This window comes from Lygodium microphyllum, chromosome 29 (genome assembly GCF_053477565.2).
Source record: "Lygodium microphyllum isolate KBCC chromosome 29, Lygodium_microphyllum_v1.1.10, whole genome shotgun sequence".
In the NCBI taxonomy this organism is placed as follows: Eukaryota; Viridiplantae; Streptophyta; class Polypodiopsida; order Schizaeales; family Lygodiaceae; genus Lygodium; species Lygodium microphyllum.
In genome coordinates this window covers 41,223,311-41,251,005 of record NC_141163.1, presented here as the reverse complement: position 1 = coordinate 41,251,005, position 27,695 = coordinate 41,223,311, and the positions used below count along the sequence as shown (strand labels likewise).

Genomic DNA, 27,695 nt, shown 5'->3' with positions numbered 1-27,695 from the left:
ACCCTCACACTCCTTCAGGAGGACATTGCGGTTCATGGTTCGTGGCTGTCCTCATCATCTTCCTTGTGTTACGGCACTCTTTTTCCCTTGTATCACATTCACTCCATGATTCAAATCTTCATCATTCCATGACTCAAATCTTCATCGTTCCATTCATCAGAGTTTCTTCTCTCTTCTCTTCTCTTCTCCATGTTTGTGGAGTTCACTCCGTGTTCCTCCCCACAAACCCTACTGTCTCACTGGTACGTCATCTTTTGATAGACACTATACACTTGTCTTTAGATAATGGGCAAGAGCTTGTGTTGAAAGATGTCAGATATGTGCCTAACATCAAGAAGAGTTTACTATCTATTGGTCAGATATGTTGAAAGATGTCAAATATGTACCTGACATCAAGAAGAGTTTACTATCTGTTGGTTAGCTTGACTTGCATGGTTACACTACACTGTTTGGTGGTGGTTTGTGGAAATTGAAAAAGGGTTCCATACTGATTGCAAAAGGAACCAAAAAGGGCACCTTGTATTGTTTGCACTGTAGAGCTTTGAATGGCAAGTTTCTTGCAGTTGCTGAAATTCGTTGTCATTTGGAGTTATGGCATAAGAGATTAGGCCATATGAGCCAAAAAGAACTTGATGTCTTTACCTCTTTGAAGAGGGTTGATGGAAAAGGCTCTAAACTTGACTTTTGTAATGAGTATCAATTTGGAAAACAAATGAAAATTTCCTTTTACTTTGGTGTCTCTCGTAAGTCCAATGTCTTGGACTTAGTGCATTCTGATGTATGTAGTATGCCCTTGAAATTGTTGGGTGGTGTTGCATATTTTGTTTCTTTTATTGATAATTGTTCTAGGAAGATTTGGGTATATCTGTTGTAAAAGAAAAGTGAAGTGTTTGTTGTTTTTAAAACTTTTCATGTATTTGTGACCACTCAAACAGGTAGAAAGATGAAATGCTTGAGAACTGATAATGGGGGTGAGTTCACATCTACTGAGTTTAAGTCCTTTTGTGACTTGCATGGAATTAAGAGGGAACTTATAGCTCCTTACATCCCTTCTTCAAATGGGATGGCTGAAAGATATAATAGGACTTTATGTGAAAGAGTGCGGTGCATGCTGTCCATTGCTATCTTCCTCATGAATTTTGGGGAGAGGCACTTAAAACTGCGGTTCACATTTACAACCGCTCTCTAAACAGGTCCTTAAATAATGGCATCCCTGAGGAGGTTTGGTCTGGCAAATCGGCCTCATATGACCATTTACGCATATTTGGTTGTGATGCTTTTGTGCATGTTAGAGATGAGCTGAGAAACAAACTTGACCCAAAATCCACCAAAGGCATTTTCATGGGCTATGGTGATGAGGGTGAATTTGGCTACAAAGTGTGGTTACCTCAGTCCAAGAAAATTATTCATCGCCATAATGTTGTGTTTAATGCTGAAATGTACTTTAGCCTCTAATGAAGATATGAAAAATGTCAAATTTCAAAATTTGCAACCACCTATTACTTCAAATGATGAGCCTCATGATGCTGTATCACAAGCTGAAACTGATGATCAGCCGGTTAATTTTGAGCCAGATGATGATGGACAACAAATGGAAGCACAAGGAGGTCATGGACAGCAAGATAGACTTGTTGATTATGAAAATGTAGATGTTGGTAATGGAAATGAAGATGCTGTACAGCATGAACAGCATGCTGAAAATGGCTTACAGCAGCCAATAAATGTTGAAAATAACATATCTCCAGATGTAGACCCAATTCCTGAAAATGTAGATCATTGGATACACAGGTCTACACACATAAGAAGGCAACCACATAGGTATGGCCCCTCCTTGCATTATGTGATGCTTACAGATGAGGGCGAGTCTCTTACATATAAAGAGGCCAAGTCATGCAAATTCAGTAGCAAGTGAGAGCTAGCTATGTAGGAAGAGATTAAATGTCTATATGCTAATGATGCTTGGGATCTTGTGTCGTTGCCCAAAGGAAGAAAGCCTCTTCCAAACAAATAGGTTTACAAAGTAAAGACAGTTGATGGGAAACCCAAGTACAAGGCAAGACCGGTTGCGGAAGGGTATGCACAAAAGGAAGGGATTGACTTCCAAGAGGTCTTCTCACATGTTGTGAAGATGACCACTCTACGTGTGCTTTTTGCTCTCATTGTTGTATTGAACTTAGAGCTGTACCAAATGGATGTAAAAACAGCTTTTTTGCATGGTGGCATTGATGAGGAAATCTATATGAAACAGCCCAAGGGCTTTATAGTTCCTGGAAAAGAGCAGAGGGTGTGTAAACTAAAACGCAGCTTGTATGGGCTGAAGCAAGCACCATGGCAGTGGTACAAAAAGTTTGACACTTTTATGCTCTCTCATGGGTTTACACGCAGCCATGTAGATCATTGTTTGTACATGAAAAAGGATACAGATGGCAGCCCCATCATATTTGTTTTGTATGTGGATGATATGTTGCTAGCTAGGAAAAGAAAAACTAGCTTGGATGCTCTCAAAGATCAGCTGAAATTAGCCTTCTCCATGAAAGATTTGGGAAATACAAAGCATATTTTGGGCATGAGGATTCACAGGGATAGAATGCAAAAATTGCTGCTTTTATCTCAAGAAAAGTACATTGAAAAGGTACTGGACAAATTTAACATGGCTGAAGCTAAGCCTTTTGGGGTGCCCTTACCTCCATATCTTAAGCTTAGTAAAGCCAATAGCTCAAAAGATGATGTGGAAGCAAATGCTATGAAGGGAGTCCCTTGTGCATCTACTTGTGGCTCTCTTATGTATGCTATGGTTGCTACTCATCCAGATATTGCTTATGCATGGGAGTTGTTAATAGGTTTATGTCAAGTTTATATCAAATCCTAGCAAACCACATCGGGAAGCTGTCAAGTGTATTCTTACCTAAAGGGTACACAAAGAAAGTGTATTTGCTATGGGCAGGGTGCACTTAGTTTGCAAGGTTATTGTGACGCAGGCACAGTAGGTGACTTAGACACTCGTAGGTCCACTAGCGGGTATGTCTTTACAGTTGTTGGTGGGGCCGTTTCTTGGTGCTCCAGGTTGCAGAACATCGTACCACTGAGTCCTATTGAAGCTGAATACATATCAGCTACTGAAGCTTCTAAGGAAGCTATATGGTTAAGCAGACTTGCAGAGGATCTAGGCATGTTTATAAGTACAGCAGTGTTGAGATGTGATAGTCAGAGTGCTATGTATCTGGCTAAGAATACCATCTATCATTTACACACAAAGTATATTGATATGTGATATCACTTTATCAAGCAAATTCTGGAAGATGGTCTAATCACATAAACCAAGATCAAAACACAGGACAACCCTGCAAATATTCTCACTAAAAGTCTAAGCAAAACTTAGTATGAGCATTGCATATGACTAGTGGAAGTTGGTTAGAGGTTCACCTTGGACCTTTAAGTGGGAGGTTGTTGGGATAAAGGCAAGGCCCTTTTTCACCTCCGTGTATAGTACACGTGCATTATTTAGTTGTATATGTGAATGCACCATTGCGTGCCCTAAGTATAAATACATTTTATTCTTTATGTACCAACACATTGTTGGTACACCCAAAATCAAATCGTACTTTTCACACACTCTCTCTGTGTCATTCTCGCTTACTTGCTCACCCCTCGATTTGTTGCTCACTCTTCCAGTTACTAACTTCACCAACATCCTCTCCCTCTCCTCTTCTGCTTCTCTCCCTCTCCTATCCCTATCCCTCTTCCTCTTGAGTCTAAACACAAAACTCAAACCCTAAACGCAAAACTCAAAAACTCAAATCCTAAACGCAAAACTCAAAACTCAAACACAAACAAAAGAAGGAAGAGAGAGAACACAACCCTAAAATGAATGAACGATGTAAATGAATGTAAGAGTATACAGTGTGCTCAAGGGCAAAGCAATGTTGGAGTGTGACATCCACCGAAGACGGATCCCAAGTCTGTGACCACCAGTCGGAGTGTAGGAGTGCTGAATAGTGAATGGCAGCCGGCTGGTCACCAAAACGCAGCAATCTGGAGGCTGGAAACTGGTAAACGCAGCAGTGTACCACCAATCGGAGACTGGAAACTATGCACAATCTGCTATAAACAGCAGGCTCAAACAGTGTCTGAGAGTGTCAGGGCCTGCAATGCTGAAAATGTAGACCAGCTGACCCTGGAGATGATGGACATCAGGCTGAACAGCAATCTCGGATAGTCTGGAGCAGTCGCCAACAGCTGAGAGCTGTCACATACAGCAACGGACAGGCTGAAGATAATGTAACTATAGTCGATGATGACTGGACAGCAGGAGGCGGGCTGCAATTTGGAAACTGGGCGCCAACAGCAACAAAGTGTGTGTGGACTGGTGTAACCTGCAAACAAGGATGATTGCTGAATGGGGGCAGCTTGTCTATTTATAGATGTGGAAGGGCACCCCAAAAATTAGGGTTTCCACTCAACTCTCTCGAACCGCTCCCCGTTTTAGGGTTTCCACTGAACTCTCTCAAACTGCTACCCATTTTAGGGTTTTACTCTAAAATAGCATTTTTAGTGTATTTTGGGCTGTTTAAGAGGCTAATTAGCAAGTAATGCATATTTTATCTCAACACATCGTACATAAAAGATATAAAGTCATGGCAAAGAAACAAAGGAGATTGTTGTATGCCAAGGAACTAAACCATCTCTAACCAAGATATCAACATGTTGTAGAAGGTCGAGCGGCCACTAGAGAAGTCCCTTGAGCTTCGCAACATGATGTTGAATGCCCGAGGCAGCATAAAAAATGAATGCATTGTGAGTGACCCAAATATGCCAGCAACCCCAAAATCTGAAGAAGTGAAACAAGATCTTCATATGAGGTTGTGGCAGACCATGGTAATTAGCTTTAGCAAAGACCCAGGCAAGAGGAGGCATCCTTGCCCTACCACCACAAGCCAAATGTCTGAGAGAAAAGCAAAAGGACGAGATGAATCTGTAATGAAAAGGCTCAACCACAGTGGTATACAAGAAACAAATCCCATTAGAAATACCTCTACAGTGAAGAGCTCACACAAGGGGTTGGCCCCCCACCAATGCTCTCCAAATGAATACCTTGCATTTGAATGGCCTCTTATTTATCCATCCCTCCATTAGTGTCAATTTCCACCAGGACTCTCTCTCTCTCTCTCTCTCTCTCTCTCTCTCTCTCTCTCCATGCTGCCCTTCCTCCCTTGCTGCAACAAGCATTTGAAATAGCTGAGAATGGAACAACCAAGCACTAATGAATGCACAGACCATCCACAGCACACAAATCTAACCCATTAAACAACCATAGACTTAAAGTCTCAATGAAATTCTGCCAAGTTACCAAAAGAATTTACCAAATATCTGAGCAGAAGATCCAGCATGCAGTCACTGAAAGTCTTTTCACGAGTATTCTCATTACTGGGCAATTCCGAATGAAAACAAAAGCATGCACACACAATCACCCACAAGAGAAAGATCACATACATTGTAATTATTTTTCGAGCCAACCAAGAGGCATCACGCAGATAAGCCACGGACCAGTTGGATGTATCTCTGCCATAAATTACGTCCTCAGCTGCCCTACCTCCTAAAAACACCTAATTCATAAAGAGAAATACAAGTCACAATACTTCAGTCTCTGTTTATATGTCAGGCAGACAGTATAACCCTGCAAAACAAACCTGCATTCTGTGCAAAAGCTGTGGCCGCCTCTCAAAGAAATATGCTTCATCCTCAAGCCGCTCAAAAATTGTACGTGAAAGAGTCTGCAGATTCAAGGCAAGTAAAAATCTTACTACAGCTCACATACATTTTGGCCCAGGAAAAAGTCAGTGTAGCTTTACTTACAGTAACTTACAGTATGAAAGGTGCTCAAGAGTACCATGTAGTTAATCTATAATATCCGTACACCAAAAGACAAAGAGTCTGCTTATTCAAGATTGCAATTAAAGGTCTAATTACAACTCACACACACTTTGGCTCAGAAATAATCCAGTGTCAGTTCGCATACCATATGAAGGCTACATGGTAGCTCATATCATATGGAAAGTGCTCAAGAGTACTATGCAGTCTCTCTGCAATATTTGTACAACAAAAGGCCAGAGGAATAACAAAAAATATATCTGTTTACACCAGCCCAAGCATACACATGTAACATGACACCGGATCCTAGAAACAATGCAAAGGGCAGGTGACAGGAAAACATGTAGGCTTGGGACTGAGGATGGTTGACTCTATCAAATTTTCAGCATTAATAGGACATTTTTGGCTTAAAACAAAGCATTCAAAACTTCACAAAGGAAATTTTAAAACCTTGCCACGAGGAACAATTGATATTCGCTCGCAATATTCTAGCTTAGCGCCTTCTAGACGGCACAAGAGATGAGTGGTCAATGCTAATCCAATTTCAAGCGTTGCCATCCGCCGATGGACAGGAAGCCCACGGCCAACTCCCAGACGTACAGGTCCAACAGTTATCCGATCCACTGCCTCATCCAAATCTTTCTGAAGAACTGCATTGTGGCCATTTCTCACAGCCATCATAGCACCCTCCTGCATCAACTGAGCTAGCTCTGCTCCTGACCAACCTGTTCACAAAGAAGCCATGTTGGTTCATCAACAAGATCAAAAGCATTTCACAGATGCCATGAAAAAGAAAACAGCTACTTTCAATCTTCTTTGTTTCTTCTAAGCAGGAAATCATGAATTGCAATATTTAAGTTATGAACAAGCATTTTTCATTAGCTCAAAGTGTTAAAATGGCTCAACAATCGCCACACTTGAAATTGAGACAAGTCGTTTCATTTTCATAAACAGTTGAATGCAGAAACCCAGATGAATGCAGTACATACGGATTAGAAAACATAGAATAGCATGTGCTTATCTTCTATTTTAATGCAAGCATATGATACTAGATAAATGGGATGTCTTGTTCTGCTAGTATTGACCATATATCGATGAGGACTCATAAACAAGATAAAGAACAGAAAAATAGTGATTTGTTTTGCTCCCCTCTATACACTCTTGGCACAAGTTATCACGAGTAGTACAATTGAAATGTATTATTGCAAATACTGAGCAGCTGTGAAACACCATCAAAATTCTAAAACAAGTCACTGATAACGAAAAGTGGGCACTGTATCAATACTAGAAAGCATCTTGGATGACCCTTGTTATCAGATTTGGGGGGATCCTTGTGTAGTCATGACTGCTTATAGTGTTCATGATTGTTATTTAGGTGTGTAGAAAATCTCAGCAACCTCGGCATTGTCCCCTTGTACTGCAAATAGCAATTGTAAACAGCTTCTTTGCAAACAATACAATTGGGGCTTTTTAGAACCTGGCAAATTTTTGGCGACGGCCCACAAATCAACTTCAGGAGACAGGTTGACCTTCTTTGAGTGGACTTTGAGAATTTCTAGGCGGCCCTTTGCACGAGGCGGCTTCACTGTTATCTGCAATCAAATGTAACTTGCAAAAGGTAAAACAAGGGCACCAGAGATGAGAAAAACTGGCTGCAGACTAGATGCCTCTTGAATTTTGCAGATGGAAAAAGATAATCAAAATAAGATCCTTGTAAGAGTATGAGCTCATCCACCTTTCGATCAAATCTTCCAGGACGCAGCAAGGCAGGATCCAACATATCCATGCGATTAGTGGCACCAAGAAAGATTACTCCCTTTCCTGTGTCAAAACCATCCAGCTCAATGAGGAGTTGGTTCAAAGTAGTCTCCCTTTCCTGAGATCCTGCATTGTAATCGCCTATGTCATCGCCATCTCCAGCCTGTCGCCTGTAAAATGCACAGAGCTCAATGTGGCTGCTGAGCACAGTTGAACATATGTAAACCTGAACTTCACAGAAAACCTGAAGACTGATCATGCAACCCTTGGTCTATCAAACCTACCCTTCAGTATTCTACTTCAGACCGACAGTGTACTGAAACAAAGAAAACAAGAAAAGACAGATTTCTTCCTCACATTGCACCTAGCGCATCAATCTCATCAATGAACACCACAGATGGTCGATTCACCTGCATATACATGGCCATTTGGCAGCAATCAAAATACAATTGCTTTAACATTCTCTCTAAGTTATTGCATCTGACAAGCCAACCCAAAAATACAATTTCTTCAGAATTGGATGGGCATACCTTTGCTCGTTTGAAGAGATCCCGTACACGAGCAGCTCCAACCCCAACAAGCACCTCCACAAACTCAGACCCTGCCATTTGGTAAAACGGAACTCCAGCCTCTCCTGCTATAGCCTTTGCCAACAGAGTCTATGTACACAAAATACCAATATTAGGAAATAGACAAAGAAAAGAAGATACATATATGTAAGCTAAAGATGAAGTTAGAACCTTTAAGCACTGAAAAGTTTACACGTGTTCAGGTTGTATTTCTGAGTATTCAAATGCTTTTGAGAATATTGCATCTTGAATTTCTCCACATATTCCCATATTTAAGAATCAGACAAGTAGTATAGTATAGCAAGAAATACCAGATATTGACTATGTAAAGCTAATGTACAGATATTGCCAATAATAAATTTTAACAAAAGTAGCAGCATTGTTGATAATCTACTCCAAGGACTGTACCTTCCCACATCCAGGAGGTCCCTCCAAAAGAACACCATGAGGAGGTCTGGTACCCATTTGATTGAAGCGTTCAGGATTCTTCAAGTAATTCACCAACTGACATAAAACACATCTATTTATACATATTCAATGTTCATCACAATACAAAGAGAACTAAACATCAACACAGAACATTAACTGCTAAATTGTTATTGTGTCGCTATCATCATCAAAGTCACATCCTTGGCAAAAATGGTAGAGAGAATGCAGTTTTGAATGTCAAAAATAAGCACCACTCCTGTCTAGAGATTGATTCAAAAATGGTAAAAAATGGTAGAGAGAATGCAGTTTTTGCCAAAATTCAAGAATGTCAAAAATAAGCACCACTCCTGTTTAGAGATTGATTGTCTATGTTTTCTATTTCCTATTTCCTACACTATGCTGGAAATTGCAGACCCAAATTATGTCAACCAGTAGGATTCAGGAAATAGCCACGATTGTACCATCAAACTGAATGTCAACGTGTTTATCATGAAAGGCTGAGTTACCTTTGGTACTCCCATGGAATCCATAGGCACTTAAGGCATCAAAAAACATTTCAAATGTCAAACACACATGTAACAGGAACATCAAATATGCTGTGCCTCACCTTAAATTATCTTTCAGAGTGCCCCAAAACATTTCACAACGTGTGAAAGAAAACATGAAACAACACTCTCTCACTCTCAATCAACACAAGTGAAGGAACAATAACTACTTATGTGATGATGAGAACGCAATGAGGTCCCATAAATAGATCAAACATGGAACGCCATATGAGGATTATCAATGTGCCCAAAATAGTAACTCAAATAGAGCTTTGAAGAACTAAAGTGGGCAAGCAGAAAATACCGATGGACACACTATCTCAACACCCCCTCTCAGTGACATATAGAGAGCCTCTCAAACTGTTAAAGGGGTGCGGATGCAGCTCCAAGCTCAACTCGTGCCAATAGCTACTTACAAGGGTTCCAAGCTGAAGCCTTGGTGCCAACATGAGCACTGTCCAAGCTAGGAACATGCTCCAAATAAATCATCTACTGCTCAACGTGCCTACCAACGAAATGATAATGAGCCCCTACATGCTTCCTCCTAGAATGGAAAACCAGAGTTCCATGCTAATCCTTAATACTCTGACTATTAGTCAAGAGAATAGTAGGCTGCTCTTGTGAACAACCCAAATTATCTAATAGCTGATGAAAATAGAGGATTTTCAAGGTAGCATTATAGACTATTGGCACTCTCCTTTCGTAGATAATCTTGCTTGTCCATGGGAGGGTGCAAAATGGAGGTTTCATTGGAAGGAAAGCGCATTATGCATTGCGTTCTTGGAAGGAGTCATGCGCAAAGGCTGAAAAGACGTGGGTCTTTGGAAAGCATGGAAAGTCATGAGTTGGAAAGTAAGAAATCAATGTAGTCACTAATGAAGACTTAGTACAATCTCTTTACACTATTATACTCTTCTTTGAACTCACAAACTCTGACTCAAGATGAAGACTTAGTACAATCTCTTTACACTATACTACTCTTCTTCAAACTCACAAACTCTGACTCAAGATGATAGCTTGAGCCCAACAAGTCTTAAAACAAATTTGCCCCTTACATTTGCTTGGTGATTGGCCTTCCATTTGCTCCTTGGAAGACAAATTTTGCCCCAAACTCAATGTTGCCTAGCTAGTCTCTTGAAATTTTGGAAAATACCCAAATTTCAGCTGTTGAATTTTGAGCACACTTCCGGAGGTGACTCTCAAACCCTAATTTCTATTTAAGATCAATGTTTACAATAGTAAATCTCCGAATTCTTCACCTACACTAACTCAAATGTCTGAGGCGGAGGGACTTTGAGGTATAGTTGGAGAAGAGAGAATGTTGAAGAGTGAAACAATTCTGATTTTCTTTCATGAGAAGTGGCTTGGGATTGCTGCCAACACCCTTGGGACTGCCTCAATTGTTGTCATCTGCAGCCAACAATGGCCGGAATGCCGTTGACAGCTGCAGATAGGGCCAAGGAGGCAATCGCCTATTGCAAGATGTCCTCCCCCCATTGTCCCTAGGTCTTGGATTATTCTCTATTGGCTGGAAGCCAAACCAACAACCTCTCCACACTCTCTCTCAACTTCTCTCCCCTCTAGAATGGTTGGAATATGCTTCTATCAGCCTCCCACAACCTTTTTCCCACTTGCATGGGAAAGTTTTGCCAAGTGGCAACCTTCCTAATCCATTTTCAGTAATTTTAAGCCAAATTATATTAATTTCCAAAACATTAATTTAAGAGTTAATTCTTACTCACAAAAATAATTCTACCAACCAACAATTCAATTGGCTAGACCAATTTGTCATCCAAGTATTCTTAAACATTTATTAGCCCTTGAATAGGAATTAATTAGCTAATTAATCTCTAGTTCTTAATGCCACCGCTAACATTAATGGCTACTAAGATGATCCAGGCCAAAATCTATTACCAACTACTACCTAATACCTATCAAGTGCAACTTATTATAACTTTTGCCTTTGGCAACCATTGACTTCTTAGGGTTCTTGGTCCATTATTGTGAAATAACTAACACTGAATAGTGATCCCATGATGGACATTGCACCGGTTAGTACACCATGGCAGTCATACTATCAGCAAACACTGCCTTCGATGCATATTGAATACATCTCAGAATCCACTATATACTAGAGTTGTCCATCATTGAAAGAGTGGAAATGCTCTCTCCCCCTTGACAGTCAAGAAATGCTTTGGACTCTTCCTCAACTACACATGACTAAGCTCAATCCAAGGTCAACTCTAACTAAAAAGCATCAAGGTAAAGCTGCAACAATTGAGAGTGGTCTATCAAGTTAGTCTCTTATGTCCATTTAGCATCCATTGGTGAGTAATTCTCGAATTTGACCAAGTATCTCCTAAAAACTTAACCTCTGCTCTCTCTCTCTCTTTATGTGCCAAGATCAACTCAAGTACCAATATCTCATCTAGATCCTCAGCCTCTAGCTAAATTTTAGCAGATACATACTCTAGCACACCCGGCCATGAAAAGACCTCTACAAGCTTCCATGAAAGGTATTATGTATCTGCCAATGTGGAAGCGATTTTAATCTATAAGCAACATTACTAATCTTCTCCAACATCTAGAAGGGCCCATGATCACACATACTCAGCTTTGAATGCAACCTCTCTCTGCCTTTTATCTTTTTTAGCTTGCCTTTTCAAAATGCAAGAATACATAATCGCCCTCTACAAACTAGAAAGCATATATATAGAAATCAATCCCCCATTTTTGCTTTCCCTGTGATTATTGATCTCTAAAACGCATACTTAACATTCATATAGACTACATCCATGCTCTCCACATAATGATCAGCCTCAAAGATCTTGTGCTTAGTGTGTAAAATAGGGGCATGCTCTTGGCACCCTCCAAAACCTCAAATAAAGCCTTACTAGTAAAACTATGCACCATTTTATTATACACAAACTCTACTAAATACAAGTACCACTCCCATAGTGTCTTGTACTCTAACACATAGCACTTTAAGAGATATAAAACTATGGAGTTTGCCTCTTCGAACTAACATCTGTCTACAAATGGAAGGATGAAGAAAATTTCAATGTGGCCAAATTCTCAAACAGCTCTTCAAAACAAATTGGACATTCACAGATCTTGATCACTAATGATCAACTCTAGCCTGCCAAGATACTTAAACACATACTACAAAAGTAATCATGTCATATGACCAATCTTCATCTTCTTTCTCATTGAAATGAAATGGACCTACATATTGAACCTACAAATAATACTCCATATCCCATCATTCCCTGTAGGTGTCCTTTGAATATCAGAGATGAAACCCATATAATGTGCTGCCAAGGATTATCGGCCACATGCAATGTTCCACTACCATAACTAAAGCATCAATGCCTCTATGCCCAACATAAGGAGGAGCATGACTTTGAGTCATCGCCTTTAGCCTCAAGTGCTTTGTAACACACACTCACCCATGAATCCTCACAAAGCCATCTCCAAGTACATAGTGCTCATGGTCTGGCTACTGTAAAGTTGATCATAAACATTAGCAAAGTCCAAATTAGCTGTATACTGATCTTTCATGGCATCCAACTTAGTGTGATAGACCATCGTAATTGCTGAAATCTAAGTCTTTCTTTACAATGCATCAACCACCTCAATCTTTTTGCCATTAATATGCACAATCTAAAAATGAAACATTGAGAGAAAGTTTACCCATCTCGTATGCTTCTCAAATAACTTCATTGGAGTTGAAGAGTAATGCAATGTCTAATGATCTGACTAGACAATGAAATCAGCTCCCCTAGAAGATAGTATTTCCATGTGGAAAAAGCATGAATTACAAGTAATTCCTCCTCCACCATGGAGAACACGGCTTTCACAGGCTGCCACAAGAACCCTCTTGCATTAAACAGTCGCGATTCTATTACAATATGCATCACACTATACTACAAAATACTTTTTGAAATCTCACATTGTAAGTATTGGATCCGAAGTCGTACCAAACATACTTTTTATAGTAAGCACACAGGCTCAAAATCTACCAAGCTTCATGGACATTTCGCAAGTGTGGCCATGACAATATTGCCCTAATGTTTACAAGATCCATGGGTACCCCATCAACCGATACGATATGTCCAAGAAAGTAGATTCTATGCAAAAAGGACTCACTCTTCGTGTCGTTGATTACTAATCGATGCTAACATAGCTCATTAAACACCAAGTCCAAGTGTTTTCTATATTTCTCCTCAATCTTTGAGTGCACTATCATGTCATCAAAGAATGTACCCACAAATGCTCTATGTGCTCTAAAGATTCAATCCATCGTTCCATTGAATGCGGCACAAGCATTCATAAGCTCCTAAGGCTATAACAAGAAACTCATGAAGCCCAAAAGATTTCCTAAATGTTGTCTTTGATTCATCTACTTTTCAAATCAATACGGCTGAAAATAGCTTACCCCTACAATCTATCCATAACATCATGGATCCTAGGGATTTTCAAATCAATACGATTGAAAATGGCTCATCCCTGCAATCTATTCATAACGATCAATCCTAGGGATCCGAAACTGATTCTCGATCAAGATCTTGTTCAAAACACGGCAGTCAATGCACATACACCGCAAGACATTCTTGTTTTGGACCAAAAGCATTGGTGGACAAAACTAAGGAGAGTTAGGCTGAGTCAGCCCCTTTTTCAACATCTCACTAGCTTGGCTTATAGTCTCCTCCTGCTGGGCTGCGCTCACTATATGGTGGTTTACTAAGAAAAGAAACCAACATGCATTTTCATAAGTGAAATATGATCTTTATCCAGCTTGACACGTTCCCAACATTGTCATTATCTTCTTTATCCTTATTAGTAAAAACATAAAAACCAATTATGTTGACAAATGATTGTTCAATACTCTTGAAATGGTAGAAGCTCATACAATAGAAACAGATTCCCCTTTCAATTTTACATCCAAGATACAGGCCTTAGTCTTATGCATAGTAATGAGTTTGTCACGGGAGTCAATCACTACATGCATATGAAGGTACCAACGCATACTAAGCAATACATCACAAACCTCAAAGTGGTGCAATGAAGAACTCTTTGCTACCCACGTAGCTCTATATATGCAAGTGAAGATTTCATTGCATGCCATATCAATTTCTCCCATGGGTCCCATCCATTAGCCTACCACTTTTAGTGTTGTCAGTCTGTCATTGCTCGATTGTGAGCTCGGTTTACACCTCTTGTTAGTGCCTACCTACTTCCAAACTTTCCAGTACGCCACCTCATTATTTGTCGAATTTTCCTATGCAATCCGTCATTTTATCATTTTCTTAGTGATGTGGGGTGACTGAGAAACAAGATTTTCTCCACAAAATTTTTACTAAAGCTGCATTTATTGCAGCCCCTAGACTATTTGTAACAAGTCAACCAAATTCAAGGCCCTTTTCTGTAGGTCGGCTAGATTAGGTGAACTTTAACTATTTATAGCTGGTCTGGCCATCATCTTTTGCAGGTTTCTCCTCTGGAACTTAAGATACCCCTGATGGCACCCTCTGTACAAGTACCCGTGTTTCCTTCCTTTGCCCAAGGAGGACCGCTTGGATGGTTTCAACTATTCTTAGTGGTCATATAAGGTGGAGTGCATCCTCAACACCTTGACCTTTGGGAGTTTGTTTCTCATCCCATAACCCATCCTATGAAAAATCCTATTTTTAGATCGGTGTGTTGCCTTATGGAATCCGTTTAACTCTCGAGCTAGATCCTTTCTTTTCATGAGCTTATAGGATTCTATCCTAGTGCATGTTCGCAAGTTGAAGATTGCTACGAAGGTTAGAAAGAAGCTCACATCTCCCTATCATCAAAAGACATTTGCTCATTACATACCTCTTGAGAAGAAACTCCAGATGCTCACTGTTGACGATTCTCCTTCCATGAAGGATCACATCAACAAACTGAAAGACATGAGATAAGAGCTTGTATCTCTCAAATGAACTATATCTTTAGAGAACATGGCCATGATTTTTCTAACTCAACTACCATCTCACAAGTTCAATGTATTTTACACTAGTCTCCTTACATTAAGAACCCAAGATACGCTTCTTTGGAAGGATCTTGTCCCACTAGTCTTGGAACATGATGAGCGGCTCAAAGACATAGGTACACATGGATCCAGCTCCATTAAGGCTTTTACAATAGGTTCGGAGGAAGGGAAGAAGGGAAAACCCCATGCTAAGAAATAAGAGGATAAGAAGGATGATTCCAAGGATGAGAAGAAGAAGAAGCCCAAGTGTCCACACTGTGGGAAGCGCACTCATCTTCAAGAGAAAGTGCTAGCAGAATTGCCCCCATTTGAAGCCCAAGGAGAGGTCCAAGGATTCAAAGGCTACACCTGCTACCACTCAATCTATCTTCATATACTTGTCTAAGGTGGAGGATATGGCACTTGCTTCTTCGGAGGAGAAGCCCTGGCTCATGGATAGTGGGGTCTCTTTACACATGACCTACCGCAAAGATTGGCTTCAAGTCATGAGACCTAGAGGGGGATCCATCAGCATTGGTGACAACTCTTCCGTCCCTGTAAGTGAAGTAGGGACCATTTCCTTGTTGTCCAATAGGGACTCTTCTTCGGCCAAAGTCCTATATGTACCGGATTTGGGCTTTAACCTCTTGTCTATTTACCATCTTACACAACTAGGTATCCGAGTCATCTTTATCCATGATCTAGTCACAATGGAGGATGCATCTTCCAGTATTGCTCTATGGATAGATACACGAGGGTGGACTTTACACACTCATGGCCCTTGTTATGCAATCTTCCCACGAGCTTCAATTACTCTTGCATGCTTGTTATGGGCATTTGAACCTTGCAAATTTTCCTCCCATTCACACCCTATACCCTACCTACTTGAGGGGCAAGCAACATAGCCAACCTCATCCACATGTTGCTACTCAAAAGCCATCTACTACGCTAGAGTTGGTTCATACTGACCTTAGCCGACATATGGGCATGGCTAAAGAGGTACACTTGTCATTGTACCCACAAGTCATGCTCACTCTCACTCTTAACTTTGCAATCTCTCTCTCTGTCTCTCTGCTGCTAGCAAGCACTGCGTGTCTCGATTCTTGCACCTCTGAGCTCAACAAACTAGTATCAGAGCAGGTTACGAGCATGAGGTAACTAGCATCAAGCAGGCATCAACTAGACGAGACCGTGGTCAGCTGCGAAGGCCAAGTGGCGTGACCAGCATTTGCGGTCAAAGGCAGCTCGTGACCTTCGGCAAACAGGAGACAACATGGCACCACCAAGCGCCAGCTAAATCAGCTATTGCGAGTCAAACGGATAGGTTGACCACGGGTTTCCTGCGTCACGCTACCTAACGTGATAGCCAAGCGCCAGTGCAACCATCATCGGCGTGTGTGGCAAGTGATAGGACTCCGTGGCATGTGTGGCGTGCGTGGCGGGCGACAGGGCTACAACGATGTGCTGACGAGGGAACCAACTAGCGACGGCCAACGGGGCAATTGACGATGAACATGGCAGCTGACGTGACAGGATCCGCGCGGCACGAACGGGCGTTGTCAGCCCTGATGGGTCAACAAACCCGTCATCCAACACATTTTTTTTCTATTCAAAATTTTTGAAACTCCTCCCTCTAACCAGGATTCGCACACATAACACGCAGAGTACAAGTTTGTGCAATCTTGGCCCGAAATTTTGGGGCTTTTCTCGGATTTGGGGATTGTGATACAGCACAAAATAATTTATCTCAAAAATTGCACGAATCTATGACATTTTGCCTCCGACATTTGGGGTTTTTTCATCTACATGCAAAATTGGGCTGAAATTTACCCAATTTCTCGACATTGATGCAGATTGGACCCCGTGCAATTTAGGGTTTTTGCCGTTTGGGCAAAATTTCTGCGCTATTTCGTCATTTTATGTACATGCGGGTTTAATTCAATGCAATTTGGACACCTAGCACTTGGAAAATTTTAGGGATTTTGCTGAAATTTCTCTATTTTGGTAAAATTGGTTTGTTCTATGCATGCTAGAGACAGTGCAGATGTATGGTTGATGCTTTGAGCACAAAACTTTTAAGGCTTTTGACCATGCGTGTCAAATTTTATGCCCATGACTACATGTACAATAGAAATTGCAGATGAAATTTGGGACTTCTCATGTAATGTGATGTATTTGCCCTTAGAACAACTGTAATTAGTTGTGGAATGCTGTAGCACATGGTTTGGTGCTTCTGAAAATTTACTTACAGATCTGAAATTTCTGCTTCTACGTGGTCATTTATTGCTGGTTGGTACTTGTTTATACCTTAGTCACTTGTGTGACAGTTTGGGCCTGCATTTGCTGAATTTTTTGGTCACATTTGGGCTGAAAATCATGGCTAGCAGCAGTGACAGTAGTAATCTCATGCACATAAAGAAGCTTGATGGAGCACATAACTTTGCAGTTTGGCAAAAACAGTGCTATACTATCCTGTTGCAAAAGAAGCAGGCAAAGCCGATTAAGACCCAAGGGGCAAAGCCCACAGATATGGAACAGGACGATTGGGATGAGTTAAATGAGCTTGCACGCTCAACCATCGAGCTATCGATTTCTGATGCCTTGTTGTTCAACATTGAAGGTTTGGGTTCTGCATATGCTATATGGACTCCATTGGAAGAAGTGTATGCACAAAGGAGTGCCGTAAGTAAAGTGTATTGGCTGAAAAAGCTTATGGATTTGCGTATGAAAGAGGGTACATCAATGTCTACTCAGTTGAGTGAGTTTACTCCATTTTCAGCCAGCTAGTTGCCTTGAAGTTCTTGATTGATGAAGAATTTAAGGCTGCGTTCTTGCTTTGAACTCTTCTAGAGAGTTGGGATACATTCAGAACTACTATGAGCAATTCCAATGCGATTCTTTTGTATGCCGATGTAGAGAGTGCTCTACTCATGGAAGAAATGAATCGGCATAACAATGCATCCAGTAAGTCTTCCAGTGCTTTGCATACTAGGGGCGGATCACAGCAGAAAGGCAAATCTAATAGCAAGAGATGCAGTAAATCACGTGGCAAGGATGTTGAATGCCATCATTGTGGAAAGAAAGGTCACTTGAAACATGACTACTACAAATGGAAGAAAGAGAAAGGAAAGGGCAAGAAGACATATGATAGCAAGGAAGAGAAGAAAGAGGGTCAACCCAAGAAGAGCAGTGTCAAAATTGAAGAGGTAAATATAGTCACTCATGATAGTAACAGTGGGAATGACATACTCTTGGTCTCTTCACACTTCGGTGCACATGCTTTACTTGCACATACACATGATAACATGCATACCTAGATTCTCGAGTCAGGTGCTTCCTTTCATATCACCCCTCATCATGAGTAGTTCTCTGCCTATACAGGGGGTCGACACGGTGTTGTCCATCTTGGGGACAACTATGCATGTGACATTGCAGGTATTGGCAGTGTACAGTTGCAGTTTCAGCATGGTTCTATTTTCACATTTTAGCATGTACGGCATGTGCCTCAGCTCAAGAAGAGCTTGATTAGCACAAGGCAACTAGATGATGATGGATTTCATACCACTTTTGGTGATGGGAAATAGAAGATCTATAAGGGATCTAGAGTAATTGCCAGAGCTTGTAAAAGTGATACCTTGTATCCTCTCCATGTATCTAGTGTGAGTGATCATGTTGTTGCCATGACTGAGCAGCCAAGTGTTTCTTTGTGACATGGCTGGTTGGGACACATGAGTCAAACTGGAATGAAAGTGCTTTCTCATTTGGGTTACTTGCCTTGTCTTCGTTAGCATTGTGATCATTGTGTTTATGGTAAACATGCACAGACGTCTCATAAGAAGTTTCTTTCGCTGAAGTCTTCTCCTCTAGAATTAGTACATTTCAATGTCTGTTATAGAATATTTTGTCACCTTTGTCAATGATGCTACACGAAAGGTATGGGTTTATCCTATTCGTAGCAAGAATGAAGTTCTTGACAAGTTTAAAAAATTATTGACATTGGTTGAAAATCAAACTAATAAGACACTTAAGTGTCTTCACTCTGACAATGGTGGGGAATATGTGTCCAAGGCCTTTCAAGAATTCTATGACAACAAAGGGATAAAGAGGAAGCTCACCGCCCCTCATAATTTACCCCAAAATGGAGTTGTAGAGCGTATGAATCGGACCATTCAGGATAAGGTCCGTACGATGCTGTCTCATACTGCAGTACCCCATGGTTTTTGGGCAGAAGCTGTAATGACAACCGTACACTTGATTAATGGGTCACCAAACAAGTCTTTGGGAGGGTGAGTTCCCCAAGAAGCGTGGTTGGGCAAGCCACCTTCATATGCTCACTTGAAAGTGTTTGGCTACGAGACTTTTGTGCACATTCATAAAGAAAAACGCAGCAAACTTGAGTCAAAGTCTTGTAAATGCATTTTCCTAGGATATGGTGACAAGGGTGAAATGGGGTATAGATTATGGGATCCCGAGAAAAGGAAAGTAGTACGCAGCAATGATGTTATCTTCCGGGAAGATCGCATGCACAAACAGCCCGAAAGGACTGAGGAGGTCCGTAGGGTTGTATTCCGGGAAGAAATACCTTTTGGACAGCAAAATGTACCCATTGTACAGCAACAAATACCTGCTGTAAATGAACTTGTAAATGCAAAAAATAATGTTGGAAATGATCAGCCAGCTATTGCCCATGATAATGAGCCACTACATGTGCAGGAACAGCTAGGACAACAAGCTGTTAATGCTGATTTGCACGCTAAAATGCCACGATAGCAAGCTGAAAATGCTCAACAGCCAGCAAACAATGGTCATTGGGTTAGCAGATCATCTAGGGCTACTAGAGAACCTAATAGATTCATTCCTAGTGTAAACAATGTGGCTGATTATGTCATGTTGACAGACTCTGGTGAACCGTCTTGGTTCAAGGAAGCAATGGACAGACACGACAGCAAGAAATGGTATAAAGCCATGTTGTCAGAGATGGAATCTCTTGAGAAAAATCACACTTGGGACTTGGTGCAGTTGCCTGAAGGGCAGAAAACCCTTCCATGTAAATGGGTTTACAAGATGAAGGTAACTTCTCGTTCCACGCTAAAATACAAAGCAAGATTGGTTGCGAAGGGATACAAGCAGAAACATGGAGTTGACTTCGATGAGATCTTCTCTCCTGTAGTCAAGATGACTACATTGAGAACCATTTTGGGCTTGGTTGCAGCTTAAGATATGGAGCTCATACAGATGGATCTAAAGACTGCATTCTTACATGGTGATCTACATGAAGACATATATATACAGGAGCCTGAAGGGTTTGTAGAAAAAGGGAAAGAGAAGACGGTATGTAAACTCAAAAGGAGTTTGTATGGGCTGAAACAAGCACCAAAAGAATGGTATCATAAGTTTGATACGTTGATGCAGTCTCAAGGTTTCCATAGAAGCCAAGTGGATCACGGCTTGTACACCAAGAAGGCAGTAGATGGCAACCTGATTATCTTGGTTCTGTATGTTGATGACATGCTGATTGCTAGCAGGGATACTTCTGCCTTGGACTCATTGAAGCAAAGTCTTCATGGCAGCTTTGACATGAAGGATCTTGGTGATACAAATCACATTTTTGGCATGCGAATACTCAGAGATAGGTCAAAAGGATTACTCTATCTATCTCAGCAACAAGAGTATATCTCCAAGGTTTTACAATGTTTTAATATGGAGGGGGGGAAAATAATTGGGGTTCCATTGCCTCCATATGTGAAACTCAGTGCAGAGGACAACCCTACATCTGATGATGAGAAGGCTGAAATGGCCAAGATACCATATGCTTCAGCTATTGGCAATTTGATGTATACTATGGTTGCTACACGTCCTCACATGGCCTTTGCAATGGGAGTGGTTAGTAAATACATGGCAAACCCTAGTAAAAAGCATTGGGAAGCAGTGAAAGGTATTATGAGATACCTCAAAAGCACAAAGGAGTTGTGCATCTGCTTTGGAAAGCAGAAAGCATCTGTTGCTGGCTTTACAAATGCAGACTATGCTGGTCATGCGAATTGTAGAAAGTCCACTTCTGGGTATGTGTTTACCTTCATAGGAGGAGCAGTCTCTTGGATCTCTAGGCTACAAAAGTGTGTTGCATTGTCCACTATAAAGGCAGAGTATGTGGCTGCCACTGAGGCATGCAAGGAGACTTTATGGCTTTTACGTCTGGTAGGAGAGCTTGACATTACAAAGTTACATGTTCTCCATTGTGATAGTCAGAGTGCTATCATGCTAGCACGGAATCCCATCTTTCATGCAAAGATGAAGCACATACAGGTAAAGTACTACTTCATTAGAGATGTATTTGACAGCAAGAGCATTGAGCTTGTCAAAGTGCATACAGATGATAATCTTGCAAACCTTCTACAACAATTGATGAGGCTCTTGCACAAGATGTTTGTGCACAGTGCTATGCAAGCTAAGCTTGGTTCTATCGAGTGAAACCAAACTTGGAAGTTGGTTCCTTGTCCAAAGAAGCGGAAGGTGATTGGTGTAAAGTGAGCCTATAAGACCAAGTATCTTGCAAATGGGACCTTGGACAAGCATAAGGCATGGCTTGTTGCGAAGGGATTCTCTTAGTGGCGGGCACGTTTGGATCATTTTGAGACTTTCACACTGATAGCTCAAATATCCACTATTCGAGCTATCTTGGCTTTAGCCACTCATCACCAATGGCCGGCTTATCGAATGGATATGAAGTTGGCCTTTATGAATGGTGTCTTGAAGGAGGAGATTTATGTCTCACAGCCTCTTGTTTTTTTTGTGTGCACGGAAAGGAGGACCATGTTTATGGGTTGTGAAAGGTCCTCTATAGCCTGAAGCAAGCTCCTAGGACTTAGTATCGGCAGAATGATCGTTCTTCTTGGATAGTGGCTTTCATCAATCAGATCATGACTCCAACTTTTATTACAAGGTTACAAAGAACAAGTCTGTCTTGGTCATCTTGTATGTTGATGACCTCACTATCATTGGGAGCAACACACATAAGGTCAATCAGACACGGATGATATTGGGCCGGGGAAACTTCAACATGACGAATCTTGGGATCCTACATTTCTTTCTTGGATTACAGATCTATCAAATGGCACATGGCATTTTTATTTCCCAGCACAAGTACATCTCTGAGCTTCTTTCGGAATTTGGTGTGGCCATATGTCGGCCTATTTCTTGGCCCATAGACCTTGATTCTAAGTTATTGGCAACATGTGATCCCCTTCCCAATGCTACCCGCTATAGGTGCCTTGTTGGCTCCTTGATCTGGCTAATCCACACTCAACCGGATATCTCTTTTGTCGTGGCTTTGTTGTCTTCTTATATTAAGGCTCCTACTGAAACTCACTCGAGAGCCGCTTTGCGCATTCTGCGTTATCTATAGGGGACTCCATCCTACGAGATCATGTATGGAGAGGGGGCCACTCTTTCTGGATGGAGTGACTCCGATTGGGCAAGTGATATGGATTTAAGATGGCACACTACATGTTATGCCTTTTTCCTTGGATTGGGAGCTATCTCTTGGAGTAGTAAGAAGCAGCCTACTGTGGCCGTTTCTTCTACAGAGGCTAAGTATCGTGCTCTCTCCTCTCTAGAATGGCTGGAATCCGCTTCCATCAGCCTCCCACAACGTAGTTACAAATGTTTGGTCATTCCAAGGGAGTTTCGAATAATAGTCACCTTGATTATCTCTTGATAGACTACCAAAATACATGCCATCATTATTCGTTAGACAGGCATGTTACACCGAGCCTTAGCTGCCATGCATGGTACATATCCCCATTCTATGTGTTGATTTCTATTTGTATCCAATCACACATGGTAGCATACTATGCAGTCCCTAATGTGTCTCTAAGTGGAAGATGATATCCCAATCTCTGAAAGTCTCCTCCAATACACATAAGTGTTTCAATCACACATCGTAGCATACTATGTGGTCCCTAATGTGTCTCTAAGTAGAAGATGATATCCCAATCTCTAAAAGTCTCCTCCAATGCACATCCAACTATAGTGATCAATTACAATTCCATATTGCTAGCTTTAGGCTAGTCCCATAGGTCTCACACCATCATTTGGTCCATTTTTCCAAGATCACTACTCTACCTCCCTTATAGAAGGTCATCTTGCCTTCCTCCCTAGCTGCCCAAATTTTGGGCATACACTCTCTCATGTGGGCTAGCTAAGTGGAGGTGAGGTCTATTGAGCCAAGAAATGCATTCCATGCTGATTAGCCACTTAAACAGCCCCAAAACAAGCTTAATTCAATGAAAAATCCTAAAACAAGAAGCGGTTCGAGAGAGTTCTCTAAAACCCTAATTTGGGAGGGTCTATCCTTGTCTATAAATAGACAGGCTGCCCCCATTCAATCCTATCTCTTCTGTGCAGGTTTCTCACCCTTGTGTACAAATCTGAGCCATCAGTCTCCCACCACTTGGCTGTCCAACCTCGCAATTGCTACCATCACCTCATTCTACTACGGCATTCTACTATTGCATTTTACTACTGTGTTTTACTATAGCGTTCTGATGCGGCATTTTACTACCGCATTTTACTTCGATGTTCTACTAGGGCATTCTACTGCTACGTTTTGCTGCTTCATCCACATCATCAGGCATCACCCTCTATAGTCGTCTCAATCTCCTCACACTCTAGTGATCAACGTTTGGTGTTTCTCTCACTCAGTCACTCAGACTAGTGGTCACAACACTTGGGATCTATCTCTGGTGGACATCACTCTCTGACACATTGCTCTCCCCCTTGGGCACACTATATACTCTTACATTCATTACAGTATTCATTCACTTCAGAGTTGTGTTCTTTCTATCCCTTCTTCTGTTTGTGTTTGAGTTTTGAGTTTTGCTTTCTGTGTCTGTGTTTGTCTCATTGTACTTCTATCGTGGTCGTACACTATGTTTCCTCAGTTCAAACCCTAGCAGTGCCTCTACACTCTTCTTCACATGGTATCACAGTTGGTGCTCTTATAAAGAGTATTCTGCAGATATTGTGGAGTGCTAGTCTTTGCACGAGACACACAATATGAGTCGTAACCAAATCATAATGTCACATACACCTTGCTCTCGTGACCCCATGATGTCTTATCAGGCTTCTCCATCACTGGAGGCCTTGAGAAGGCATTATGGACTCCGCAAGGAAGACAACGCTCTATATTCACCCTCATCATCACCCTCTATATTTACACCCATGACAAATATTCCAAATTTCATTAACCTCACAGAGGAGGAGTTTGAGGAGCATCTATGCAACAAATATGGACCAAAAGACATCCCTTCTAGTTTTGCTACTTCTTCCGAACCGGTTGGTGATGCTGGCCACCTTTCTGATCATGGAGGCAATACGACATTTGGGATGACTAGCGATCCATCTTCATCATCTTTGCCAAGCCCTATGTTAGGTTCGTACAACCCTTTTGAGCCGTTCAAATCAAAACCCTCTCTTGTTTTGCCTTTTAGTGTGCAAGATCTGGATGGTCAAATGTATATAAATCTTAATAGAGGGGGCTCAAGAAACAAACATTCATCATCAAGTATACCTACATCTTCTCTTTCATTTGAGCAAGTCAATTACTCTTCTTCTCTCCCTCCCATCCCCTCCTCTTCTCTTGAAGCCATATCACACTCATTTCAAAACCTCGGCTTACATTCCATATCTACCTCTACCACACTGGGAGTTGGACCTTCTGTCTCCACTCCTAGCACATTCTCCTTCTCTATTCCATATTTACATCACAATGCCTCATTAGGGGGCACTCCACCTCTTAACACTATCACATACCCTTTTCCACAAGCCATTCCGCACTATGGGACTTCATTACAAGGAATGCCACCCTCTAACAAAGTTTCCTCTACCTTTCCTCACATCGGCACATCTTTTCCTGCTGGGATGGCCGTGATGGATATCCCCCTCACTACCCCCAGCTACACATATCCCATGACCTCTCTAATGCAGGGATTTCGTTCCTCTGCTTATGGTGCATCGTCTTACTTTCCATGGATCACTCGTATGCAGGGATTTCCATCCTCTGATCCATGTGCCCCTATCCCTCCACCGTGGGATCCTCATGTGGCGACAATGTCCATGCCTAGTCATCCCATGCACACATTTGGATCCATCGTGCACACTTCACAAATGCCTGGTGGGCACTATGGGACCCATTCTCAAGTGTACTCCTTTCCACCACACTACCCACCCTATCCACCTTATCAGAGCACTACTACTCCTATTGCCTTGGCCAAGAATGCCTTCACGGATAAGACTCATTTCAGCGGGTCGAATTTCACTACTGGGTCGAACTATATACAATAAGTGCTCGAGTCTCAAGGTCATTGGGACCTTGTTATTGGTCTTGAGCCTATGCCTAATTCTCATCTAGCCCACCTTGATTACATCTATCTATGGAGAGCTCGCATTGCCATAGCCAATGTCAAGCTGATGCACGGTTTGCTTCCTGAGTTTCACTCTTAGTTACAACATTTCCCTCTTGCATCGGAACATTGGAGTCATCTCATCAACCGCTATGCAGCCAAGGATCGTACTCGGTGTATAAACATTGACTTTGAGCTTCAAGAATTTTCCATTAAGAAAGGGGATAATCTAAAAGTCAAGTTGGCCAAATATCAGAGGTTACTAGCTGAGTTTGCCACCGTTGGCTCTCCGAAGTCAAAAGACAATTAGCTCACGTTCTTCTTGAACAACTTGCCTAACAAATACTTCCATTTTATCCAGCACATTATCTCACTGCCTAGATTGCCAACCTTATATGAGTTTGAGTGTCAATTCTTGCGTTACGTGGTGCTACATGATCAGTCCACAAGTTCCTCCACTTACATCTATTCAGAGTAGTGCGGATTGGTTGCCTCTTCTTCAAGAGGGAAAACCAACAGTAGCAAGAACTTGCAAGATGCGAAGGCAAGCCAAAACAAGGGTGACACCACTTCTCCGACGGAAACAAAGAACCTCAACCCTTTTGGCAACAAATTTCTAAGAAAAATAAATTTTGCACTCACTGCCAGAGGTCGGGAGCCATGTGGATGAGCAGTGTCATACCAAGGCCCAAGGTCTTCCTTCTAAAAAACCACAACAAACTACTACAACTACACAATCTAGTGGGACTACGCCTCCCGCTACTGCCCCATCTACTCCTTCAACCCCTACGGCTACTGGACATGTGGCACACGGACAACCTCAATGGCCAACCTACTCTACTCCTGAGGGATTGACTAATTGGTCTGCCAGCACCGATCCTATTGCACTTTACGCATCCCTTCCTAGGAACTCCACTACACCTTCTAGGCCTTCTTCCCCACCTCACCATATGCCATGGTGGCCACACACTTAGCCTTTCATTTTCAAGTTTTCGGCTACATTTACACATACATACACATTTGCATTATTGCACTTATTCATTCAATTCATTTTTCATTTCAATTTTGCTTTTGTTTTTAGAGCATCTCACCACTGACCTCTATGATTGCAAATCTTACTCTCTTTTGCAGACTTTGTTTTCAACATAAGGCTAATATACAGGTTTGTCTAGTCCTAGCTGGGCTAGAGACATGGAATGCGCACCATTCCCTTCATGGTTTCATCTTTCTAGGAATTTTACTCTTCTCCCAAAATGTAGGCTTCCACTCTCGAGGCAGATCGTACAGCATCTCTCTTGATCCTATCATGGTGGTGACATCTACCTCGCTCTTCCAGTCGAGATGCTTCTTCTTATCGTGGTTCTTGGCACTACATGAAGACTAACATTTGGCTCCTCTTCCTCCTTCGGCGTCGTCATTCCAGGCTGAGAGGGGATTCCTACCCTTCTTGGTATTCTACAAGTTTCAGCACTTGTCTTCGACATTGGCGCCCCCCCTCCTCTCCCCCCTGTTGTACCTTCACTCTTTACATTGCATGATTTCATCATCTTTGTAATAGGGTGCTTGGGCAAGTGAACAATTTCCCCACGAGGGACACTGTCCAAGTGGCATCTGCTACATCAGCATTTCACAGCATGTAGCATACTCATTGTGCAGAGCACCACTAGATGGATCCTAAGTTGTTTTCACCAGCGGTTTGTACACCACACCACCATTACTACCTCACTATTCCCTCATCATCGATATCCTCGAGTGGATGGGTAGTTTGTCTATTTTGTCAAGGGTTGGACCTAACCATCCCTTCTCATTCTCTCGTCTTCTACTCAATTGACCGCAAACCATCTCTTACTTTTTTAAAATCCCCGAAAAAGAAAAAAAAATATCATATTCATTATAGTTCCATCTGCCTTTTGTTGAGCTAAAAATGCCTAAGCTTCACTTAAACAACCCCAAAGCATGCTTAATTAAGGAAGAAACCTTGTTTATTTGAAAAGAAATGCATTCCTAGAGAGTGTCTGTATCCCATAAGCATAAACCCACTTGGGAGGGCCCAAACTTTCTATAAATAGGTATGCTGCCCTCCATTCAGCCTCAATCTCCTTTTTGCAAATTTCAAGTATTTCAT

The 27,695-nt window shown here is 41.6% G+C and overlaps 1 protein-coding gene across 3 annotated transcripts in view; it reads right to left on the bottom strand.

The window, feature by feature from the left end:
• Nucleotides 1–27,695, bottom strand: part of FTSHI1 (FtsH extracellular protease family) — an 81,168-nt gene that overhangs the window by 14,074 nt on the left and 39,399 nt on the right. Inside the window, exons 7-16 of one of the 3 annotated variants that reach the window (XR_015689525.1) lie at nucleotides 8,604–8,699; nucleotides 8,157–8,285; nucleotides 7,984–8,036; nucleotides 7,604–7,796; nucleotides 7,346–7,460; nucleotides 6,319–6,593; nucleotides 5,688–5,771; nucleotides 5,491–5,603; nucleotides 5,031–5,213; nucleotides 4,802–4,942 (exon numbers count right to left, since the gene is read on the bottom strand). Coding sequence is in view for 2 of the 3 variants with exons in the window: in XM_087671848.1 (XP_087527974.1) it covers nucleotides 5,111–5,213; nucleotides 5,491–5,603; nucleotides 5,688–5,771; nucleotides 6,319–6,593; nucleotides 7,346–7,460; nucleotides 7,604–7,796; nucleotides 7,984–8,036; nucleotides 8,157–8,285; nucleotides 8,604–8,699 (1,161 nt within the window). In the remaining variant the exon portion in view is untranslated. Of the gene's footprint in view, nucleotides 1–4,801; nucleotides 5,214–5,490; nucleotides 5,604–5,687; nucleotides 5,772–6,318; nucleotides 6,594–7,345; nucleotides 7,461–7,603; nucleotides 7,797–7,983; nucleotides 8,037–8,156; nucleotides 8,286–8,603; nucleotides 8,700–27,695 lie in introns of those variants that run through there. The other 2 variants (XM_087671848.1, XM_087671847.1) reach the window with 2 other exon arrangements.